General features: G+C 50.3%; 1 protein-coding gene across 4 annotated transcripts in view; it reads left to right on the plus strand.

Moving 5' to 3' along the window:
• Tmprss13 (transmembrane serine protease 13) overlaps nucleotides 1–16,150 on the plus strand; it is a 29,768-nt gene extending 13,618 nt beyond the window's left edge. Inside the window, exons 4-14 of one of the 4 annotated variants that reach the window (XM_023721217.1) lie at nucleotides 2,655–2,693; nucleotides 2,792–2,914; nucleotides 3,767–3,896; nucleotides 5,877–5,969; nucleotides 6,469–6,512; nucleotides 7,699–7,861; nucleotides 8,666–8,838; nucleotides 12,261–12,359; nucleotides 13,569–13,711; nucleotides 13,840–13,992; nucleotides 15,675–16,150. In XM_023721217.1, the coding sequence (XP_023576985.1) occupies nucleotides 2,655–2,693; nucleotides 2,792–2,914; nucleotides 3,767–3,896; nucleotides 5,877–5,969; nucleotides 6,469–6,512; nucleotides 7,699–7,861; nucleotides 8,666–8,838; nucleotides 12,261–12,359; nucleotides 13,569–13,711; nucleotides 13,840–13,992; nucleotides 15,675–16,130 (1,616 nt within the window). In that variant the 3' untranslated portion in view covers nucleotides 16,131–16,150. Of the gene's footprint in view, nucleotides 1–2,654; nucleotides 2,694–2,791; nucleotides 2,915–3,766; nucleotides 3,897–5,876; nucleotides 5,970–6,468; nucleotides 6,513–7,698; nucleotides 7,862–8,665; nucleotides 8,839–12,260; nucleotides 12,360–13,568; nucleotides 13,712–13,839; nucleotides 13,993–14,627 lie in introns of all 4 variants that reach the window. The other 3 variants (XM_023721219.1, XM_023721218.1, XM_023721220.1) reach the window with 3 other exon arrangements.
• The last annotated feature ends 2,060 nt before the right edge of the window (nucleotides 16,151–18,210 follow it).

An 18,210-nucleotide genomic window follows, 5' to 3' on the forward strand; every position in this document is an offset into this window, starting at 1 on the left:
CCATCCACCCACCCATCCATCCATCCATCCATCCATCTACCCATCCATCCATCCACCCACACACCCACCCATCCATGTATCTATCCACCCTTCCATCCAACTCACCTTGTGCCCCATCAGATGTCCTGTCAACATCACTGGGGTAGGAGGATTAAATGAGAGGATAGCACAGTTCCTGGCACAAAATTTCACTCCAAAAATGCTTGTTATTTAAAAATATATGAAATATTAATTGGAAAAAGTATTTTGAGGGTATTTCATCAATAGGACATAGTGTTCAGGATTCAGGTCTCCTCAAGCTCCTCCACTTTGGAAAATACACCTAGGACGTTTCCCAGGCTCTCTGCTTGGCAGTCAACAAGCCCAGCACAGTGGGGATGTTAGGATAGAGCAAAAGTGAACATATGTCATACTGTCCTGTCCTCTAAGACCACAGTCTCTAGGTACAGAAGTGGAAACCACTCAGGGCAAATTCATGCAGTATGACTGTAGGAAATAGGTGAAAGCTATTTGGACCAGCGTGCAGGGGCCAGACATGGCTCTGGAAGACAGAAGGGTGATTATGACTTGGATTGAGCATCTGCACAGCTTCTAGAACTGTGAGGGCTGAGGTGGACAGACCCACATTCAGGGAGAGAAAAGATGTGTGTAATGGGGCAAGTACACGTCAGAAGTGGGGAGCCATCTGTTTGTCTTGGTAAGGCCAGGCCAAGAGGCAGAGAGTTTTAAGTGCCAGGCAGAGGAGTAAGGCTCCTGTAGAAGTAGGAGCATGGTGTGGCAAAGGGCGGGGCAGTCGAGTGCCTGGAAACACCCAGAGGTGGCAGGTTGGTGGAAGAAGAGGGTTGTGTGGGTGGAGGTGGGAGAGAGCACAGCTTTGGCAGTGCACATTCATGCCTCCCAGCCTGCCTGTGCTTCTGACCAGCTGCATGACTTTGGCGAGCTAATTACCATTCCAAGCCTCAGTTTCCCCACCTGCTGAGTAGGCAGTGGAATCACTGTCATGATGCACATAAAGACTTCCACCGGGTGTCCGCCCTGCTCCTGCCTGCCCTGGCCCCTCCTATTCCCACGTAGGGCACCTGCACCACAACAGCAGCGGGAAATGACACATAGAGGGGCACATGGTACCCAAGAACAGAGTCACTACATGGAATTAAGTTTCCTGGCCTGGCCCCTTGGCATTTCCTGAAGTCCCTGATGGCTCCTTTAGGGAGGCCTGGAGATAGCTTGGGCTGGGAAGTGGTGTCATCCTGCAGGTCCGTGAATAGCAGTGGCGAGGGGTGAGGACTAGATCTTGGCCTCCTGATTCCAACTCCATGCTCTCGAATGTCCCCCAGGGTGGCCCCTCTCTAAGCAGCTTTGAGAGGGGGCAGACTGCCCAGGACTTCCCCAGAGGCTCAGTGTCCAGAGGGTGTGGGGAGAGGAAGGCCAGGACACAGAAAGGAGGGGTGAGGCCAAGACACCAGCAGATTTGTCTGGACTTGGAAGGAGTAGATATGCCCCAGGACAGCCTTTACTCTGGTGACAATAGTGTGGATGGGACAGGGGAAGAATGAAGGAGCTGAGGAGTCAGCTGACCCTGAGAGGCGGGGTGAGAAGTTAGAATCGAGGTCTGAGGGGTATCTAAGAAGGAGATTTCTTTGGGCAGTAGGGGCAACACTTCCTGGTTAGGAAGGAGATTGTTATGAAAGAGAAAATGAATAGTGAAGCTGATTTTTATACAGGCTTGTAAAGTTATTTATTTCTTTTTTAAAAATGTATTTAGTACAAGGTCTACAGGGTCTCACTACACAGATTAGGCTCCTAGTGACCCTTCTGTTTTCAGCCTCCCAAGCCAGGGATTACAGGCATGTGCCACATCACCCAGTCTCAGTTGCTGTTTTAGCCTGCCCTGGGGGTGGGGCCAGCATGGCACACTGGAGATTGGGATTGAACCCCCGTCCCTGCACCTGCCTAAGCAGGCACTTTAGTCCGCTGAGCTATTTAGTTGGCCCCCTGTAAGGTTATTTCTTGTACATTTAGAAACTGACCACCTAGGTTTAGTTGTTTACTGAAAAAGAAAATATTTAAAAGCATAAAGACAAATATAGGGGAGCCAGGGAGATGGCTCAGTAGAATAAGCATTTCCCCGGCAAGTGCAAGGGCCTGAGTTCAATCCCCAGTTCCCGCCAAAAAAGAAAAAAAAAAAAAAGACAAATATAGGGGAAGAACTGAGCACAGGGACACCTTCCTCCTCTTGTTTAAGGAGAGGAGGAGGAAGAAGAAAATCTGGAACTCCAAGCCTGTGAGGACACTAACCCTTTAAGACAGAATAGGTATTGGCTGTGTGTCTGTGACCACGAGAATAGAAATTTGTCTGCTGCGACCCTGTAGAGTACAGAGAGAGGAAACACTAGAGGGGTTCTGAGAAGGGACTTGAGGAACCTGGAGGAGATGGTTATCAGATAGCCAGTAGGGGTAGGGGCAGCTCCCACAGTAGTCTCCCTAGTGTTTCTCTTTCTGTCTCTCTGTCTCTGTCTCTGTCTCTGTCTGTCTCTCTCTCTCATCCTCTCTCTCTGTTGGCTGGCTGCTCGAGTGTGGCTGGGGTTGCCCTGCTTACAGGAGCTTTCTAGAACATCCTGGCATATTCCTCAGCAGCCTTTCTCTCCATACAGATGGGGGACGAGAGCCCCAGAGTCCAAGAGGGATTGCAGGTCGGTGTCTCAGAACCCCCAGGGCCTTGGGCTGCTTAGTGTCGTGTCCTGGGGCTGGCTGTGTCCCAGCTGCCTGCTTCTTTTTGTTTTCTTTCCAGTCTACTTCTGGCAAAGTCACACAGGGATCAAGTATAAAGAGGCACTCGAGAGCTGCCCTATACACGCTGTTCGCTGTGATGGGGTGATGGATTGCAAGCTTCGGAGTGACGAGCTTGGCTGTGGTAAGGAGGCCAGCCATGGAGGGGCTCTGTGTGTGTGTGTGTGTGTGTGTGTGTGTGTGTGTGTGTGTGTTAGGCATTCTGGTGACTACAAACTGTGCTACAAACTACAGCTCAGAGCAGTAGATGGACAGAGAATCAGAAGATCTGGATTCTGATTACAGCAGATGTGGGGCTGAAACATGGCTCTGAGTGCTGTGTCATTGGATAAGTCATTCACATCATTTGCCTTTCCCTGGGCTTCAGTTTCCTATTTTATAAAACAAGAGGATTGGACACAATCGGTGGCTCTCGAAGTCTGACACCTTTCCAATAGCAGACTGAGCAAAGCAGAGGAGCTCTGGCTGGAGCCCTGTTCTTGGGCCCCTCCTCTTTGGCAGGTGACCTCTAAAGCCCTAGATAAGTACACTAAGATCTGACTGAGTGCTGGTCCTCAGTGATTTTGTGCACAACCAGGAGTGGGGTGTGTGCAGCCCTGCTACGAAGCGTGTGCATGCGTGAATGTCCCGTCATTTCACTCTGCATTTACGCATCCCTTCGCCCACAACTTCATCCACTTGTGACTGACCTTGTGCTGTGAACACTCACTGTCAGTCCCCCTCATCACTGTCTCCTTTGGGCATGGGAGTGGCCCTCTCTTGACAGCTCCTGGCCGCACTGGCCCTTCTCCCTCTTGCTCTGTCACTGCCCCTCACTTCGGCTCTGCCCTTCTGATTGCTGCTACTCTGGCCAGCCTCCTGGGTCTTCCCCAGACCTCAGCAATGAGTCCTGGGACAAGAGCTTCCTCAGCTCACTCCCCAAGAGCTTGCAGGCTTCTGGGTGCTGAGAACATACTCTGTCTTTTCTGCTATACAGTGAGGTTTGACTGGGATAAGTCTCTGCTTAAAGTCTACTCTGGATCCTCTCATGAGTGGCTGCCCATCTGCAGTAGAAACTGGAATGACTCTGACTCCCAGAAGACCTGCCAGCAGCTGGGGTTTGAGAGGTAAGCTTTCCGAAGGTCCTGGCTTTGGAATGCCATAGGTACTTCACAGGGCTGCCAAAGGCATATTGCTGACACCTCCTAGTATCACGAAACCCCCGGGAACCAGGGCTGAGCTTACCAGTTTGGAACACCCTGGCATCCTGAGTGTGGGGCAAGCTGTTTTCCTAAGGCCCAGGTGATTATTATAGAGCTGTAATGATAGCAACCTCATCTACTGTTCTAGGCATCAAAGCACTCTTGGGTCTATCAGCACGTTGAGTGGCTATAGGCACAGCCCTGTGAAGGTGGTGGGCATTTGGGCAGGAGTTGTCTTCTGAGTTGTGCCTTTGAGCCATAGCAGCTGTGGTTTGGGCTGGAACTTATCAAATGGGAGTGAGATGGGGCAGGTTTGGCTGGTCTATGTCCTACAAAGCTTTGGCTCTAAGGATGTTAAACCATGCAGCCAGTGCTGGAGCAGGGAGCAGGGAGCAGGGTGAGAAATGGAGAGAAGGAGTTTGCAAACTGCAGGCCAGGTAGGCCACTCCATTCTCCCTCTTGGTCTGAATTTTCAAGTTGAGTCACCTGGGGATTCACTGATACATGTGAGTTTTGGGGAGAAGGGTTTAGATCTCCCTGTGGAGAGCCTGAAGAACACTTCCAAAAGACCCTATAGAGAGGCTGGCGAGATGGCTCAGTGGTCTAAAACACCTACTTAGAACAAGCTTAGCAAAGCACCGGGACCGCGGTTCAGTTCCCCAGCACCACATGCCAGCCAGCCCCGCCCCCTAGCGGGCTAAGCTGGCCACACACACACATAAAAAGTGCCCTGAAGGCATTCGAGGAACAAAAAAAAAAAAAAAAAAAAAAAAAAAAGACCCCTATAGAAAAGGTACCTGGAAAACCAGAGCTGGCAGCTAGGACTCAGAGCTAGTTTCCTGTCCCCTCTCCAGCCTCAGAGTCCTGGCCTATAACAGAGAGTCCAAAGGATCCAGACAGAAGACTATGGGCATCTTTTCTAAAATGTGTCCAACTTCGTGCAAGTGTGGGGTTCTTTGTCATTTATTTTAAGCATGTTCATTAAACTTTTATGAAGTATCAGAGACTACCTGACACCCGGACACAAAGGAGTAATATGAAATCCCATAGTTGAAGGCCCTCTACTGTGGTTTGGGGGAGCGGGGAGTGCTCCCACAATCCCATGCAAAGAATGTATGTGAAGCACTGAGGGCACATGGTGGAGAGAAAGCCTATGTGCACTTGGAAGAAAGAGCTGAAGGGCCCTCTGGGTAAAGGAAGAGCATGTGCAAAGGCCCAGCCTCACACAAGGGCACAGCACTTTCTAGAAATTTATACAATTCCACATAGAGAGTGAAACACACCAAAATTAACTGACATAAATGCGCCCTAGAATTTGAATCACTGGGGTTAGGACTTCAAACCTACTGAGGAAACAGCCAGAGTGATTCTTTGGCACACTCTGCTCTGAAGCTGCCGCAGTGCTTGGCAAAGGTTCTCGAACTTTACGTGTAGATTCAGATTTAGATTCAGTAGGTCTGGGGTGATGCTGATGGCTCTGGTCTGCAGTTGACGGTTTGTTGGAAAAGGACTAGACTAGTATTTCTCAAGCTTACGCCTGTGTTGGAATTGCCTGGAGAGCCTGACAGACTCAGGCCCAGAGCTTTAGGTCTGCAGGTCTGGGCAGGGCTTCAGAATATACGTTTCTAACAACTTCCCAGGTGATGTTGATGCTGCCGGTCCAGGAGGAGCACAACGTGAGAAATACCTGGCTAGAGAATAAAGCCTGTGGGGACAGGGGTGGGATATGTGGGTGAGCTCAGGCTCCTCCCCTGTATAACGTGACTGCTACCCAGTAGCACAGACACAACATAGATCTCTACAGTCCAGTCTCTGTCCTCAGGGCTCTCAGCGTAGGGGCGCTGTGGTGCTACTCTTGGGTGCTGCCTCCATCAGGCTTTTCTTCTTTCCCCTCCCCTCCTGCAGTGCTTACCGGACAACTGAGGTGGTGCACAGAGATTTTGCCAGCAGCCTTTCAATCTCTGAGTACAACTCCACCATCCAGGAAAGCCTCTACAGGTACAGTGGGGTGGGACATGCTTCCTGCGTGTGAGCAGACAATGAGGCCAGAGAGTGGGACTTTGAGCCAGGGACACCGTCTCCTGCCTTTCTAGCCCCGGGCTCTGAAGTGCATCCCAACCACTCAGGGGCCCCTCCGAAGTGGTGCTCATTTACTATGCTGCCTCCTGGCTTAACAGCGATGCTTGAGGCTTGGGGTAGAAGGCACCTGGAGATCAGTGGGGCCTGGGACTGCTTCTGCAAAGCACTGACCTCCTCCTGAACCCTTCCTGGTCCTCCTCCTCGCTTTCTGTCTTCCATTCTTTGCACTGCAGCCCTACTAAGGGTTAGGCTGGGGAGTGCTCCTTTCTTACAGAGGGGAAAGAGAACAAGGCTCCGAGGAAGGAGACTGTGCAAATGGGTGGGGGTGGGATGCCAGCTGAGCAGGAGCCAGTCAGGGAGGTTTGTTTCAAGGAGGTAGAAAAGTGCGCTTTCCTACCTCCAGTGTTTTCTCCTGCAGGTCTGACTGTCCTTCCCAGAGATACATCTCTCTCCAATGTTCCCGTAAGATGCTCCTTTTCTTTCGCAGACTGTGGCCCATGTAAGGTGGGAGTCAGGGGGCTCAGAGGGCAGGAGATGTGGCCCTTCTGAGGGAGATGCTGACCCTGAGCGTCCAACACAGGAGGCTAGGCCAGCAAGGAGGACTGGGGGCTCCCAGGACACTGTTTCCTCTGTGCCTGACCCTGGTGGGAGATTGGTTGGCAGCCACTCTCATGCTAACAATGCCACTCGAAGCTCCTGCCATGACGGGGGCCAAGGGCTAGACAGGACAGCAGGTGGGCACCAGCTGAGAGGTTAGCACCAGCAGATGGGAAACTGATGCCTACCCTTACTGCACACAGTGAACCAGGAGGGCAGTGTGCCCCCCTCCTTACAAACATGCTTGCATTCATGCCTACCCGAACCCCACAAGGCAGGTGCCATTACTACCCATTTACTGAAAAGAAATCCAAATATTCATCTTGCCTGAGGTCAGATTGCCCACTGTTAGGAGAGGAGCTGGCGTCCGACTTCAGGTCTGACCCCAAAGCTGAGGATGTGAACTGCGCCAGTGGCCTGTGTTCCCAGCGTCCACCGGAGTTGGATTATGCCCTCTTTAGGGCTCTGCTGGTTCCTTACTATTTCCGTAAAGGGAGAAAGCACAACTGTAAATGCACATCTGAACAAATCCAAAGACCTCCCTCCTGTCCACGGCTTCCTTGCATGGAAGAATTCCTAGCAGCACGTGATGGCCCATCCCAGCATCATGCAGGCACAAGTCCACCAGCGCATCATGCGGAGTTCATTTGTCCCTTGTTTTGAAATGACAGACATTCTTGTCACAATGCTTATCAGTCCAGGGCCATGTTAGAATCCATCTACTTTCCTGAGCCCCACATGACAGCCTTGGGGTTCCCCTCTGCACTGCAATGATTGCTGGCTCAGTGCCAATGCATGGGGCAGGGAGCAAGCATTTGTCAAACTAATGCAAAAAAATGAGAGGAAAGAGGAAGCCGCCTAGGCTTGAACTTTCTGCTGGGTGAAGCTAGAAAGCTGGCCTCCCATGTGCTACTTCTGCTTGGGCCAGAAACGTCTGTGTTGTTGAAGCAAAGAGACATCTGGTGTTGTTGAAGCCTGCACTGGGCCCAGAGAACATGGCCCAGGGTGTGGAAGAAGCAGGTTTTATGATTCATTTCTTTCACTCTCCCAGACTGTGGACTGAGAGCTATGACCGGAAGGATTGTGGGAGGGGTGCTGGCCTCGGGGAGCAAGTGGCCCTGGCAAGTGAGTCTGCACTACGGCACCACCCACATCTGTGGGGGCACACTCATCGGCCCCCAGTGGGTGCTCACCGCTGCCCACTGCTTCTTTGTGTGAGTGTCCTGGGGCCCTGTGAGTCAACGCTCCACACAGACCTCCCTGTGGGGAAGGACTTTGGTGTGAACCAGTTCCCATGGAGCGTACAACTCCGGTGCTGGTGGGTGACCACTCCAGAGCCAGGATTTGCTGTCATTACTTGATCCCAGGAGCTTGAATTGGGGTACCTGCTCTGAGCTGGCCCCAAGGATGAGAAAATGTCACTGCTAGCTCCCAGGGAGGGTGAGGCAGGCAGACAGTGGGACTTCAGATCCTGCCTCTGAAGAGCCCCGAAGAGTCTTAGAGCTTCTTGCTGCCTCCTCCAGTATAAGCCTAAGAAACCAGGAATGCTGTCGCAGGATGTGAGGGCTGGGGGCTGAAGGGGATCTGTGTAACTGGTTCTCGACATTCCCCAACCAACCTTGTCCCTTTGGAAGCCCTGGTTTCCCAAGTACTGAGACTTCAGTGGGTCCCTTTGTCCTGTCCAAGCTCTGCCGAGGGTCTGACAACCACAAATCTGCCCCCCCCCCCGCTGTATCTGGCCCTCGGTGGTGTGCAGATGAGATTGTGGGCACGGAGCACTATGCAGGGGTCTAACTCATCCCCTCCCCTAATGTGCAGACAGCCAGTTCACAGCAGCTTTTTGGGAGCATGGGGAACTATTTTAGACCCCAGACGCTAGAGGGCTCCCTCCATAGGTCATGGCATCCATTCCCCTGCCTCCCAGCTGGCCTTCCTGCTGCCACTCCCTGTGCCTCGCAGGTGCTGCCAGTGAGCTCTGCTAGGCTGCTAACAGGACCTTGCTGTCTTGGCTCTTGCAGGACCCGAGAGAAGATGCTGGAGGGCTGGAAGGTGTATGCAGGCACCAATAACCTGCACCAGCTGCCTGAGGCAGCCTCCATCACCCAGATCATCATTAACAGCAACTACACCGACGAACAGGATGACTATGACATCGCCCTCATGAGGCTCTCCAAGCCCCTGACCCTATCCTGTAAGCAAATTGTGGGCCCCCCTCTTCCCTGGCACCATTGGCAGCCCTTGGACTTGGCAGGGCCCTGTTGACCCATCTCAGGGCCCCAGAGCATCACCACAGCAGAAATCAAAGGCCCTTAGAGACAATGAAATGGAACACTTTTATTTTCCATTGTGAACATGGAAGTCTGAGGATTAGAAATAAGCTTGCCCCAAATGACACTTCTTACATTACAACTGGGTGACAGAGTCTGGGCATGTATACTGCTTTTAATAGGTATAAATACATTGATCGTTTCCTCCTCGTAGTAACTGAGCACTTAACAGTGGTCAGAGACTGTGGTAGATGTTTGGCATATGTGATTGACATACTCTTCCCAACCAACCTTGCGAAGCAGGTCCTATTATTAGCTTCATTCAGCAGATGAGGAAGTGGAGCTTTAGGAGGAGATAATTACCTGAGGTCATGAGTGGTAAGTGGTAGGTCCAGGATGGGATCCAGGTTGATCTGATTTCCAAGTGACGCTCTTCCCACTTGGCTCTGGGCTGGCCAATTGCATAAACCTCAGTGGAGAACGTGAGCCAAGTGCACATGCAGTGAACTAACTGCCCCAAGGTTGGAGGGAAGGACCACGTGAGGCCACTGCACGGAAATGCTGGGGAAGTGCTCAGACCACTGAAGGCTGCATTTGTCCATTCACTTATTGAACACCAGTTCTGTGGCAGTCGTGGCAAATAGAACAAAATGAGTGATACAACCAGAAGAGGCCAATGAGGCCATGCTGGGGGATGGGGAGGGCTAAGGAGGCAGAGATGGGGTCCCAGAATCAGTCCTGGAAGGATTGGGGAGGCTTCCCCAGAGAGGATAGCTAAGGTGGGTTCTGAAAGGACTAGTGAAGACAGGTAAGGGGAGGACAGCGGGGACCCTGAAGACTGAGGCCAGGGTCCTCTAGCATAAGCAAAGTTGCACACTTCAGAGGTCAGGAAGTCCTGGAGGACTCTCTGGTCAGTCCCGCCAGCTCTGTTCTAAGCCCGTGAGTTGCTGTGTGCTGGCACATGCGTTTTGGAAGTGATGTCTGTCATGAGTCACGGCAGTGAGCTCATCAGAGTGGAGTGAGGGGGAGGATCCTCGGCAGAGCTGGATGCCTGGCCCAGAGCTGCACCTGACAGAGGCCCCACCAGTAAGCCACTCCTACCCAAGCCACGCCTCCTGACCCTGCAGCGCTGCTGTAGGGGAGCCTGGGGCTCAGTAAGGGAAAGGATGCCAGCTGCCTCCTTACGCACATACAATGAGACAGTCTGCAGCACTAGAGAGGCCTTCAACCTGTAAAACCCAGATTCCATTTGGCTAAACATCCGGGTCTTACTTCTCACCCCCCCCATCTTAATGTTACTGGAACTCCAAACTAAATTAGGTAACTTCTAAGGCCAGTGAAAGCTGTCACAGTGTCTCACAGGCTCTTCAGAGGGTGGCTGTCCCTCTCCGAGTCTGAACAGGAGGAGAATTGCAGCTCAGATTTCTATAATCCTGTGGTCAGACCATTGGCCTTCATTTTTGATTTACAAATCAGGGCAGCTTTTTCTTAAACTGTTGTGGCAGGTCGAGCACCTTAAAGCCACAATACATTCTGAGAAAACTTGTGAAAACTCATTGATACATTTACTTTTATAAAAACAAGCAAGATCTATGAAAATGGGACATACAATAGTGTTATACATTTTAAAGATTTTATATTTCAAAAATGAACATAGAGAAGTACGTTTTGCATTTTTGTTCATAATTTGTGTTATCCCTTCATTTATTTGTGTGTGTATTTGCTCTTTTTTATATGTATTCAGTACAGAATAATCAGGGTCTCACTATATAGATTGGACTCGTAGTGATCCTCTGTTTCTCAGCATCCCAAGCACCAGGATTACAGGCCTGTGTCGCCACACCCAGTCTCAGTTGCTGTCCCAGCATGCCGCGGGGGCGGGACTGGCATGGCAGGCTGGGGATCGAACCCCTGGCTCCTGCATCTGCCTAAGCTGGTGCTTTAATCTGCTGAGCTATCTGGCCAGCCCTTATGTGTGTATTTACTCTTTAACAGACAAAATGTGATAGCCAACATTTAAAGTTTATTTATTTTTGGGGGGGGGCTTACAACAAAAAACTTTATTTCTTGCTCTTGTAGCATATCCATGACAGGGCAGCAGGGGGACTCTGCTAGCTCATCATTGCTGTCCAGTGTCATCCACTCTATGCATCAACATTCCTCATTACCTTGACAAGTGTGAGCCTAGAGACTCCCTTCCTGCTTTATACCTGTCCTCTTAATTTATGTGACTGTTTCATTGGCCAGAGAAAAAAACATGGGGGCTCCGGACACCAGGGGCTAGAAGGAAAGAGAATTTACTTGACCACTAGATCACACACAACGATGATATGGTCTAGTAGCCTTCCCAGGTAGACCTGATGATAGAAGAGGATAAAAGCAATCATCTCAATGTTTTGTACTAAGGGTTAGGTACTGCTTTAATCATTGAATGTGTATCGTAATTTTATCCTCTTTTTTTTTTTTTCAAATTGGTAGGACAGTTTCAGTAATTAACACATTCCATACTGTCTTCCTAGTAAAGTCTAATTTGTGGGGAAAGAATTTAATATTCATTCATTCTTCCTTCCCTCCTTTTTTCCTTCCTTCCTTTCTGTCTTTAAGAGCTCACTGAGCACTTGGTATGTGTCAGACACCCTCTTAGGATGCCGCAGGTAGATAGCACAAGTGCTTGAGAACACTGGAAAATCCCGCCCTGTGATGTTTCTCCTTGCAAGTGGATTGCAGTGGTCGAGGCCTTCATCCAGCAGGAGTGCTGGGCTGCAGAGGAGGCCGGAAGCACGGCTCAACAACACCTCTGAAATACTGTGGAGTGTGGGAGCGAGAGAGCATGGCATTGCAATCTGCGACTCTAGGAACGTGCTTTTCCTGCATAGAGAGCTTTCTCTATGCCAGGTGCACGTTTGGAGAGAAAGAGTCATCTAGGGTCCTCCTGGATCAGTGTGCACACGCTGTGAGAAGCCATGGCCCCAACATCTTGGACTGAGCTTGCTGCTGTCTCTTACCCTGAGAGAAAGGCATGGAAGAGACCCGGCCAGTGCAGTGACTCTAAGTGGGGTGGGGAGAGACCCTCTGATGTTCATAAGAAGGTTTCCAAGGCTGTGCACCCACCTATGTGGCAACCACTGAAATCAGAATGGCTTTGAGGAGTTTAGCAGCACCCAACAACTAGTGGGATCCGATAAAGCAATTAAGTTTCTTGTCTGGTCAGTCCGAGGTCCTGGAGGATTCAGAGCCTCTGTAGGAGCAAGAATGGGGATCCTAGAGTGGTAGAATTCCTGCCCCTCACACCCCACCAAAATCTCCAGCCTTGCTCCTTCCCTAATGCTTTGAAGTCTTGTTGCAGCGCACATCCACCCTGTCTGCCTCCCCATGCATGGACAGACCTTTAGCATCAATGAAACCTGCTGGATCACAGGTTTTGGCAAGACCAAGGAAACAGATGGTAAGGGGCGCAGACGCTAAGCTGTGTGTGTGTGTGTGTGTGTGTAGGCATGTAGGCGTGTGTGTATGTGTGGAAGCCACGGCCGGTGTCTAGATGAAGACTTTCTATAACCCAGTGGGAATTTGGGTCTAGAGACTCATGAGTCTGGGTATGAATGTGTGTATACAGACACCTGCCCACAGGTTAACACCATCAGTGTGACAGTGGTCTCCGGGCAAGACCATTGAGAAACCTCTGAGGTTGAACAAGTTGAGTTCTTTGCTGATGGCAGTGAGGGAGAAAACACACGGTGGAGACATGGAGCAGCTCATGGAGAGAGCACGAGAAAGGGCATATTGTAGGATATGCATGGCTGGGGGGGAGGGGCAAAGACGGGAGACTTTTCTCCAGGCTGGATACTGTCAGGAAGCACAGGTAACTATGCTTAGGAAAGTTCGTGATGTCAACCTCTTGTGAGAAAAAGCCTAAGCCAAAATGTGGAGAATCAGCAGTGCCTGAATTGTCCTAGGAAAGATGATGTTTGATATTTTTGAAATTTGCACAGCGACCTTGCTTTCATCTTAACATCCTTTTAAAACAAAAAAAGTTTTTATTTGTTTATGTATTTATTTGTTACAGGGTCTCGCTACACAGCTCAGACTCATAGTGATCTTCCTGTCTCAGCCTCCCCAGAGCTAGGATTACAGGCACGTGCTGACATGCCCCAGTTTTGCATCTGTGGTTCTGGGGCCATCATGGCATGCAATACTGGGGATCAAACCTAGGTCCTTGTGCTTGCCAGGCAAACACTTCGACCACTGAGCTATCTCCTCAGCCCTCATCTTAACATCCTCAACAGGATGAAGTGCTCTTTTTTTTGTGTCTCCCTTCATCCCAGCAGTAGACAGCCTCCATCCCTGATGGGCTGTGTGGCTGTGGGCAGCTCACTTCTTCAGCCCTAGGTGGCGCCACCTGTAAACGGCTCTGAAAGATGTGTGTGTGTGTGTGTGTGTGTGTGTGTGTGTGTGTGTGTGTGTTTGGGGAGGGAGTTAAGAGTATGTATCCACTTGTGTGTCCTGCCACAGAGGTCCTCCTTGGGCCAGGTCCAGACACGGGTACAGTGTCCTCCACTTACAGATGACAGTTTAGATCCTGAGGTATGTGGCCAGAAGGCCATAGAGCTGCACCATCTCACTGGTTTCCTCTCTTGTGTTCCTCATGTCACTGAAGAGAAGACATCACCTTTCCTCCGGGAGGTGCAGGTCAATCTCATCGACTTCAACAAGTGTAATGACTACTCGGTCTATGACAGCTACCTCACTCCAAGGATGATGTGTGCTGGGGACCTTCGAGGAGGCAGAGACTCCTGCCAGGTGAGGGTGCAGGACCCTGAGGAGGAGAGGAGGCTGGGTGTGGAGCTTGGCGTGTTGGACTCAGGCTACCACCCTTCCCGATCAGGACTGCTCGCCAGCATGGCTGACATACTGCCTGTCCCTTGTAGGGAGACAGCGGGGGGCCTCTTGTCTGTGAGCAGAACAACCGCTGGTACCTGGCAGGTGTCACCAGCTGGGGCACAGGCTGTGGCCAGAGAAACAAGCCTGGTGTGTACACCAAAGTGTCAGAAGTCCTTCCCTGGATCTACAGCAAGATGGAGGTGAGACCCCAGCTAGAGGCACTGCACCAGGTGCTCTGGGGACCCCCAAAGGTGGGAGCCTGAAGGAGGCCCAGGCTTTTCAGGTTGTAGGCACAGGTCCTGTCAGCCTTTTGGATTTGGAGGTGCAGTGTCACATGTCAAGTCTGGGACCAGCCTGAGCTGTCTTTATTTCCCTCGTTTCCTTTCCTCAGAACAGAGCCTGCAGAGTTGTAGAGGTGTGGACTCAGGCTCATCGGCAGCTCCAGTACCACCTTCCTCCATGATGACAGAGCCATAAGTCCACACAGGCCACTGAAGTGGCCCTAAGTGTGTGCTAGTGGCTGCCTCCCATGCAGGAAGTTGGGGATCTACCCTTGACTCTATTGACCCAGCTCAGCTCCAGCTTTGCCTGGGTCCCCTAACTGTAGCTTTAAAGCTGGGAATGCTATGTCCAGTCAGAACAGAGGGCTGGGAAGGCTGCTCCCACACCCAGCACAATGGGATTCCCAGGATGCTCTCTTCTCTCTCCTCCCCTCAGAGTCAGTGCCAGGTAACTGCTCAGCTGAAGGCTGGCCCCAGAACCTCACCTTCGACTTCTGTGTCATCCACCCATCCAGCCCACCCCCACTCACCCTGTTTTCCCTTCTGTTCCTCAGAGTGAGGTGCACTTCCAAAAGTCCTAACCAGCTCTCGTGCACACACTGACCTCTATGAAGACTGAACGAGGGCCCTGGGCCACGTGCAGCATCTGGGCTAAAGGCACCCAGATCTTACTTCATCATTGCCACCTCGTCTGCTGCGTGTGTGTGTGTGTGTGTGTGTGTGTGTGTGTGTGTGTGTGACTGTCCTCTGAAGTTCTCCAGAAACCAGGAGAACTCTCAACTCTTCTTGGAACCCCAGGCTGGAAATCTTCTGGAGAAGAAGAGCTTGGGTATTGTGGATGTTCCCACAGGGGAGTCCACGGATGAATGAAGGAGGTAAAGCCAAAACAGCCCAGAGAAGGTCCAGGAGAGTGACATCAGGAGTTTCTGCTCCTTGGACCCTAACTTGGAGACTAGGCCAGAGCCTGCTTGGGTGACGTCATTGCTGTCCTGACACAAAATGTCAAGCATGCGCTCCCCAGGGCCTGGACTGTCCTCAATGGAAAGGCGTTCCCACCAGCGTCTGTGCCCTCACTCAGAACTCCTGCAGGTGCCGTGGATGCCATGGATGTCCTCAGCCGGGCTGGGCTGTGACTGTCTGCCCTGTGACCAAAGCTCACTGCACTTGTTTGGTCACAAGCTGTTGGGACAGATTTTATTTCATTTTATTTTTATATTTATGTAATATAAATATTGTAGATATATTTAAAAATAGCTCCCAAAATTTCAGGGCCTTTGAGAGTCAGCATTAATCACCCTCCCATCCCAAGAACTCTAAGGGATTTATAGGTGCATCCTACAAAATATTGCAGGAGAAGGGCCTAGAAAATGTTCCCAGGGTAGACTTTTCCCAGTCAGAGGTACTCAGGGAAGCAAACCTTCATCTGGGCCTGCAGGTAGATCCAATGCAGACCTGCAAACTGTTCCTGCCTCGAAGAGCTACAGTGAGGATATGGAGAAAGGAGAAGGCCAGGTGGACACCGCCTCTCATACCTAGGGGCTGTTCTGGGAGCGTAGGGCTTCATTCCAAGCTTTCTTGACCTTTCAGTTTCTTGGTTCCAGAAACAGTACAACCATAAGAAGGAACATGGAGAAGAGGCAAACACCATGCAGGCCCTCCAAGTAGCTGTTCCAAGCTGGTCCTGGTTCTATGGGCCATCAGTGTGTCCCGCCTCTGTGCCAGCTGAAGGCCCATGCCTCCCTAGGCTTTTCTCTGCGGCACCTGTTTCTCCCCAGTCCCCTCTTCCACCTTCCATGTGGTGCTATAATTCTCAGAAGCAGGTGCCAACAGATCAGCCTGGCCCAGCCCGGCTTAGGCAGGAAGCCCTGAAGAGCAGGCTGGAGGTGACTAGTGGCTGGGTAGAGCCGAATGTGGATGATATACTGGGGAATGTTACCAAGGCTGGGGAGAAGGACAACATTCATGTCCACCACAGTCCACCAGCTATGATCTTCAGCAATAAAAGTGTATTACCTGAAGAACTCTGTGCTGGATGTTTTACTGATGACCTAGTTTAAAAACGGAGGCTATTCAGCCAGATATCTCAGTTGGAGTTCTTAGTTTGGGTTTCTCATCTTTGGCTTTTGCTCATGCAATCATGCATTCATTCATTCATCTAGTCACTAACACCATCAGTGCCTACGTATGCCAGATACTCCTGCCAGTCTCAGAGGTACGCAGAGCTGGCAGGGTCTTAAGGACCTGGTTATGACCCAGAGTGATGGAAGCTGTGATTGGGTGGGGACACCAGCCTAGAAACATGGATAGAGAACACATTAGCCACACCTAAAGAGATTAAGGAAGGCTTTACAGAAGAGATTAGGATTGGGATGAATCATAAGGGTAAGTAAACCTTTCCAAAGCACACAAGGAGCAGAGGGAAGGGTGCTCTGGAGCTTGTCCTTTTCCCTTCATCTTTCTTTGCTCCTTCCTCATCAGCTCAGCAAGAGGCAGGCTCACAAGGAAGCCCCAGCTCTTACTCAGCTACTTCCAAGAAAACTGGACTGGTAGTCCACTAGCCTCTTGTGCAAGAGCTGCCTTTTACACTTTGCACTCATTTCTCCTTCATTTAATCTGTGGGCCTCAACACTAATGATCCCACTAGTGACTGCCTCATGTGCAGCAGCATCACCGCATGCATTGACGCTTCCAGTCGCAGCCCAGAATTCTCCACGTCTGCTCTTTTGTGTCTGGCTTTGGACCCCTCAGTTTGGTTTGTTTTAGTCTCTCAGATGCCAGGGGGAATCCTCCCATTCATTTCTTGTTCCATCTTTTCAAGACGTTAGAAAGAAGATAGGGAGGGCCATGATGCTGTACTCTCTGTATTCTCCTACTCTAATAGATCCTAGAGTTTCCACTGCTTAACACAATCACAATATATTTCTCACTCATTAACAGTCCAGTGAAGATGTTCTTGTCCATGGGAGGCCTTCTTACACAGGTTTTTCAAGGCCTCCTGTCTTTCCATATTTTGACCTTCTCATTTCCATTGTTATCTACTTCCAGCTAGACAGAGAACATGAAGACATCCACTTCTTAAATGCTCTGGCTCAGAATTGATGCCTGTAGTTTATAGATGCAAGTCGCCTCAGAGTAGACAACTTAGATGAAGGCTGGGAAATGCAGTCTGATTCTTTTGGGAGAGTGTGAGGACATGTCTCTCTCTGCCCACCAGAGGAAGCTGACTGACTCCAGCAGCCAGACCTGGAGCACCGAGTTAGGACTTGGGCCATTTCTGTTTTTTGTTTTTTTTTTTAATTAGATCCTTTCAATGGCTTTCGAGATAAACTGGCATAAATTGATTAGTAGTTAGGGGGCAGAGAAATAGGCTAGAGAAAAAGTGGGCTATAAATAAGGAAAGAAAAACATTCCATTGGCCCAGGACATTGAGAAAGGATAAAGAAATTCATGGAAAGAGTTCTCGGGGCTTCCCAAACTGGTCCAGAGGCTCCAGGGAGCTAAGTAGTATGTGCTGTTAGGTCCTTACAATTAGGCCTCTCCTGACCGGAAGAGAAAAAATACAGACCATCATTCGGTTCCAGCAGAAGTCCTTGCGCTCCAGTCTGAGCAATTAAATAAATCTGTTTAGCAGGATGGCTCCTAGGCCTGGTCTTCAATCTTATAGGAAACCTACAATGGCCGTGATTCATCCAGATGACTGACACTGACAAAGGATCTACAAGCTGCTGAACATGGTTTCAGGGTAAATCCTGAGGGGATTTGACTGATCTTGTCAGATACAAAAGTTATATTTTTAGTTATATAGGTCTTGCTTTATCTTGGTCTTAACCATCCAGCAGAAAAGTATAACCATGAGGTATAAAGAGTAATGTCATATTAATATGTGAAGCTGTAAAAGGCTCAAGTCAACAACTTCTGACAATCGCCAGTTCTGCTGATAACCCACTACTATTATGGACTACTGTACTACAAATTGGGTTATTTTGCTGAATTCAAGTACCTACAATCTTTGGACTGGCATCAAGTATGAAAAGGTCCTTTAAAGACTTCTCCAGGGGCCGGGGAGATGGCTCAGTGGAATAAACGCTTCCCTGGCAAGCACAAGGGCCTGAGTTCAATCCCCGGTTCCACAAAAAA

This window comes from Octodon degus, unplaced genomic scaffold, assembly GCF_000260255.1.
Source record: "Octodon degus isolate 3935 unplaced genomic scaffold, OctDeg1.0 scaffold00080, whole genome shotgun sequence".
Taxonomy (NCBI): Eukaryota; Metazoa; Chordata; class Mammalia; order Rodentia; family Octodontidae; genus Octodon; species Octodon degus.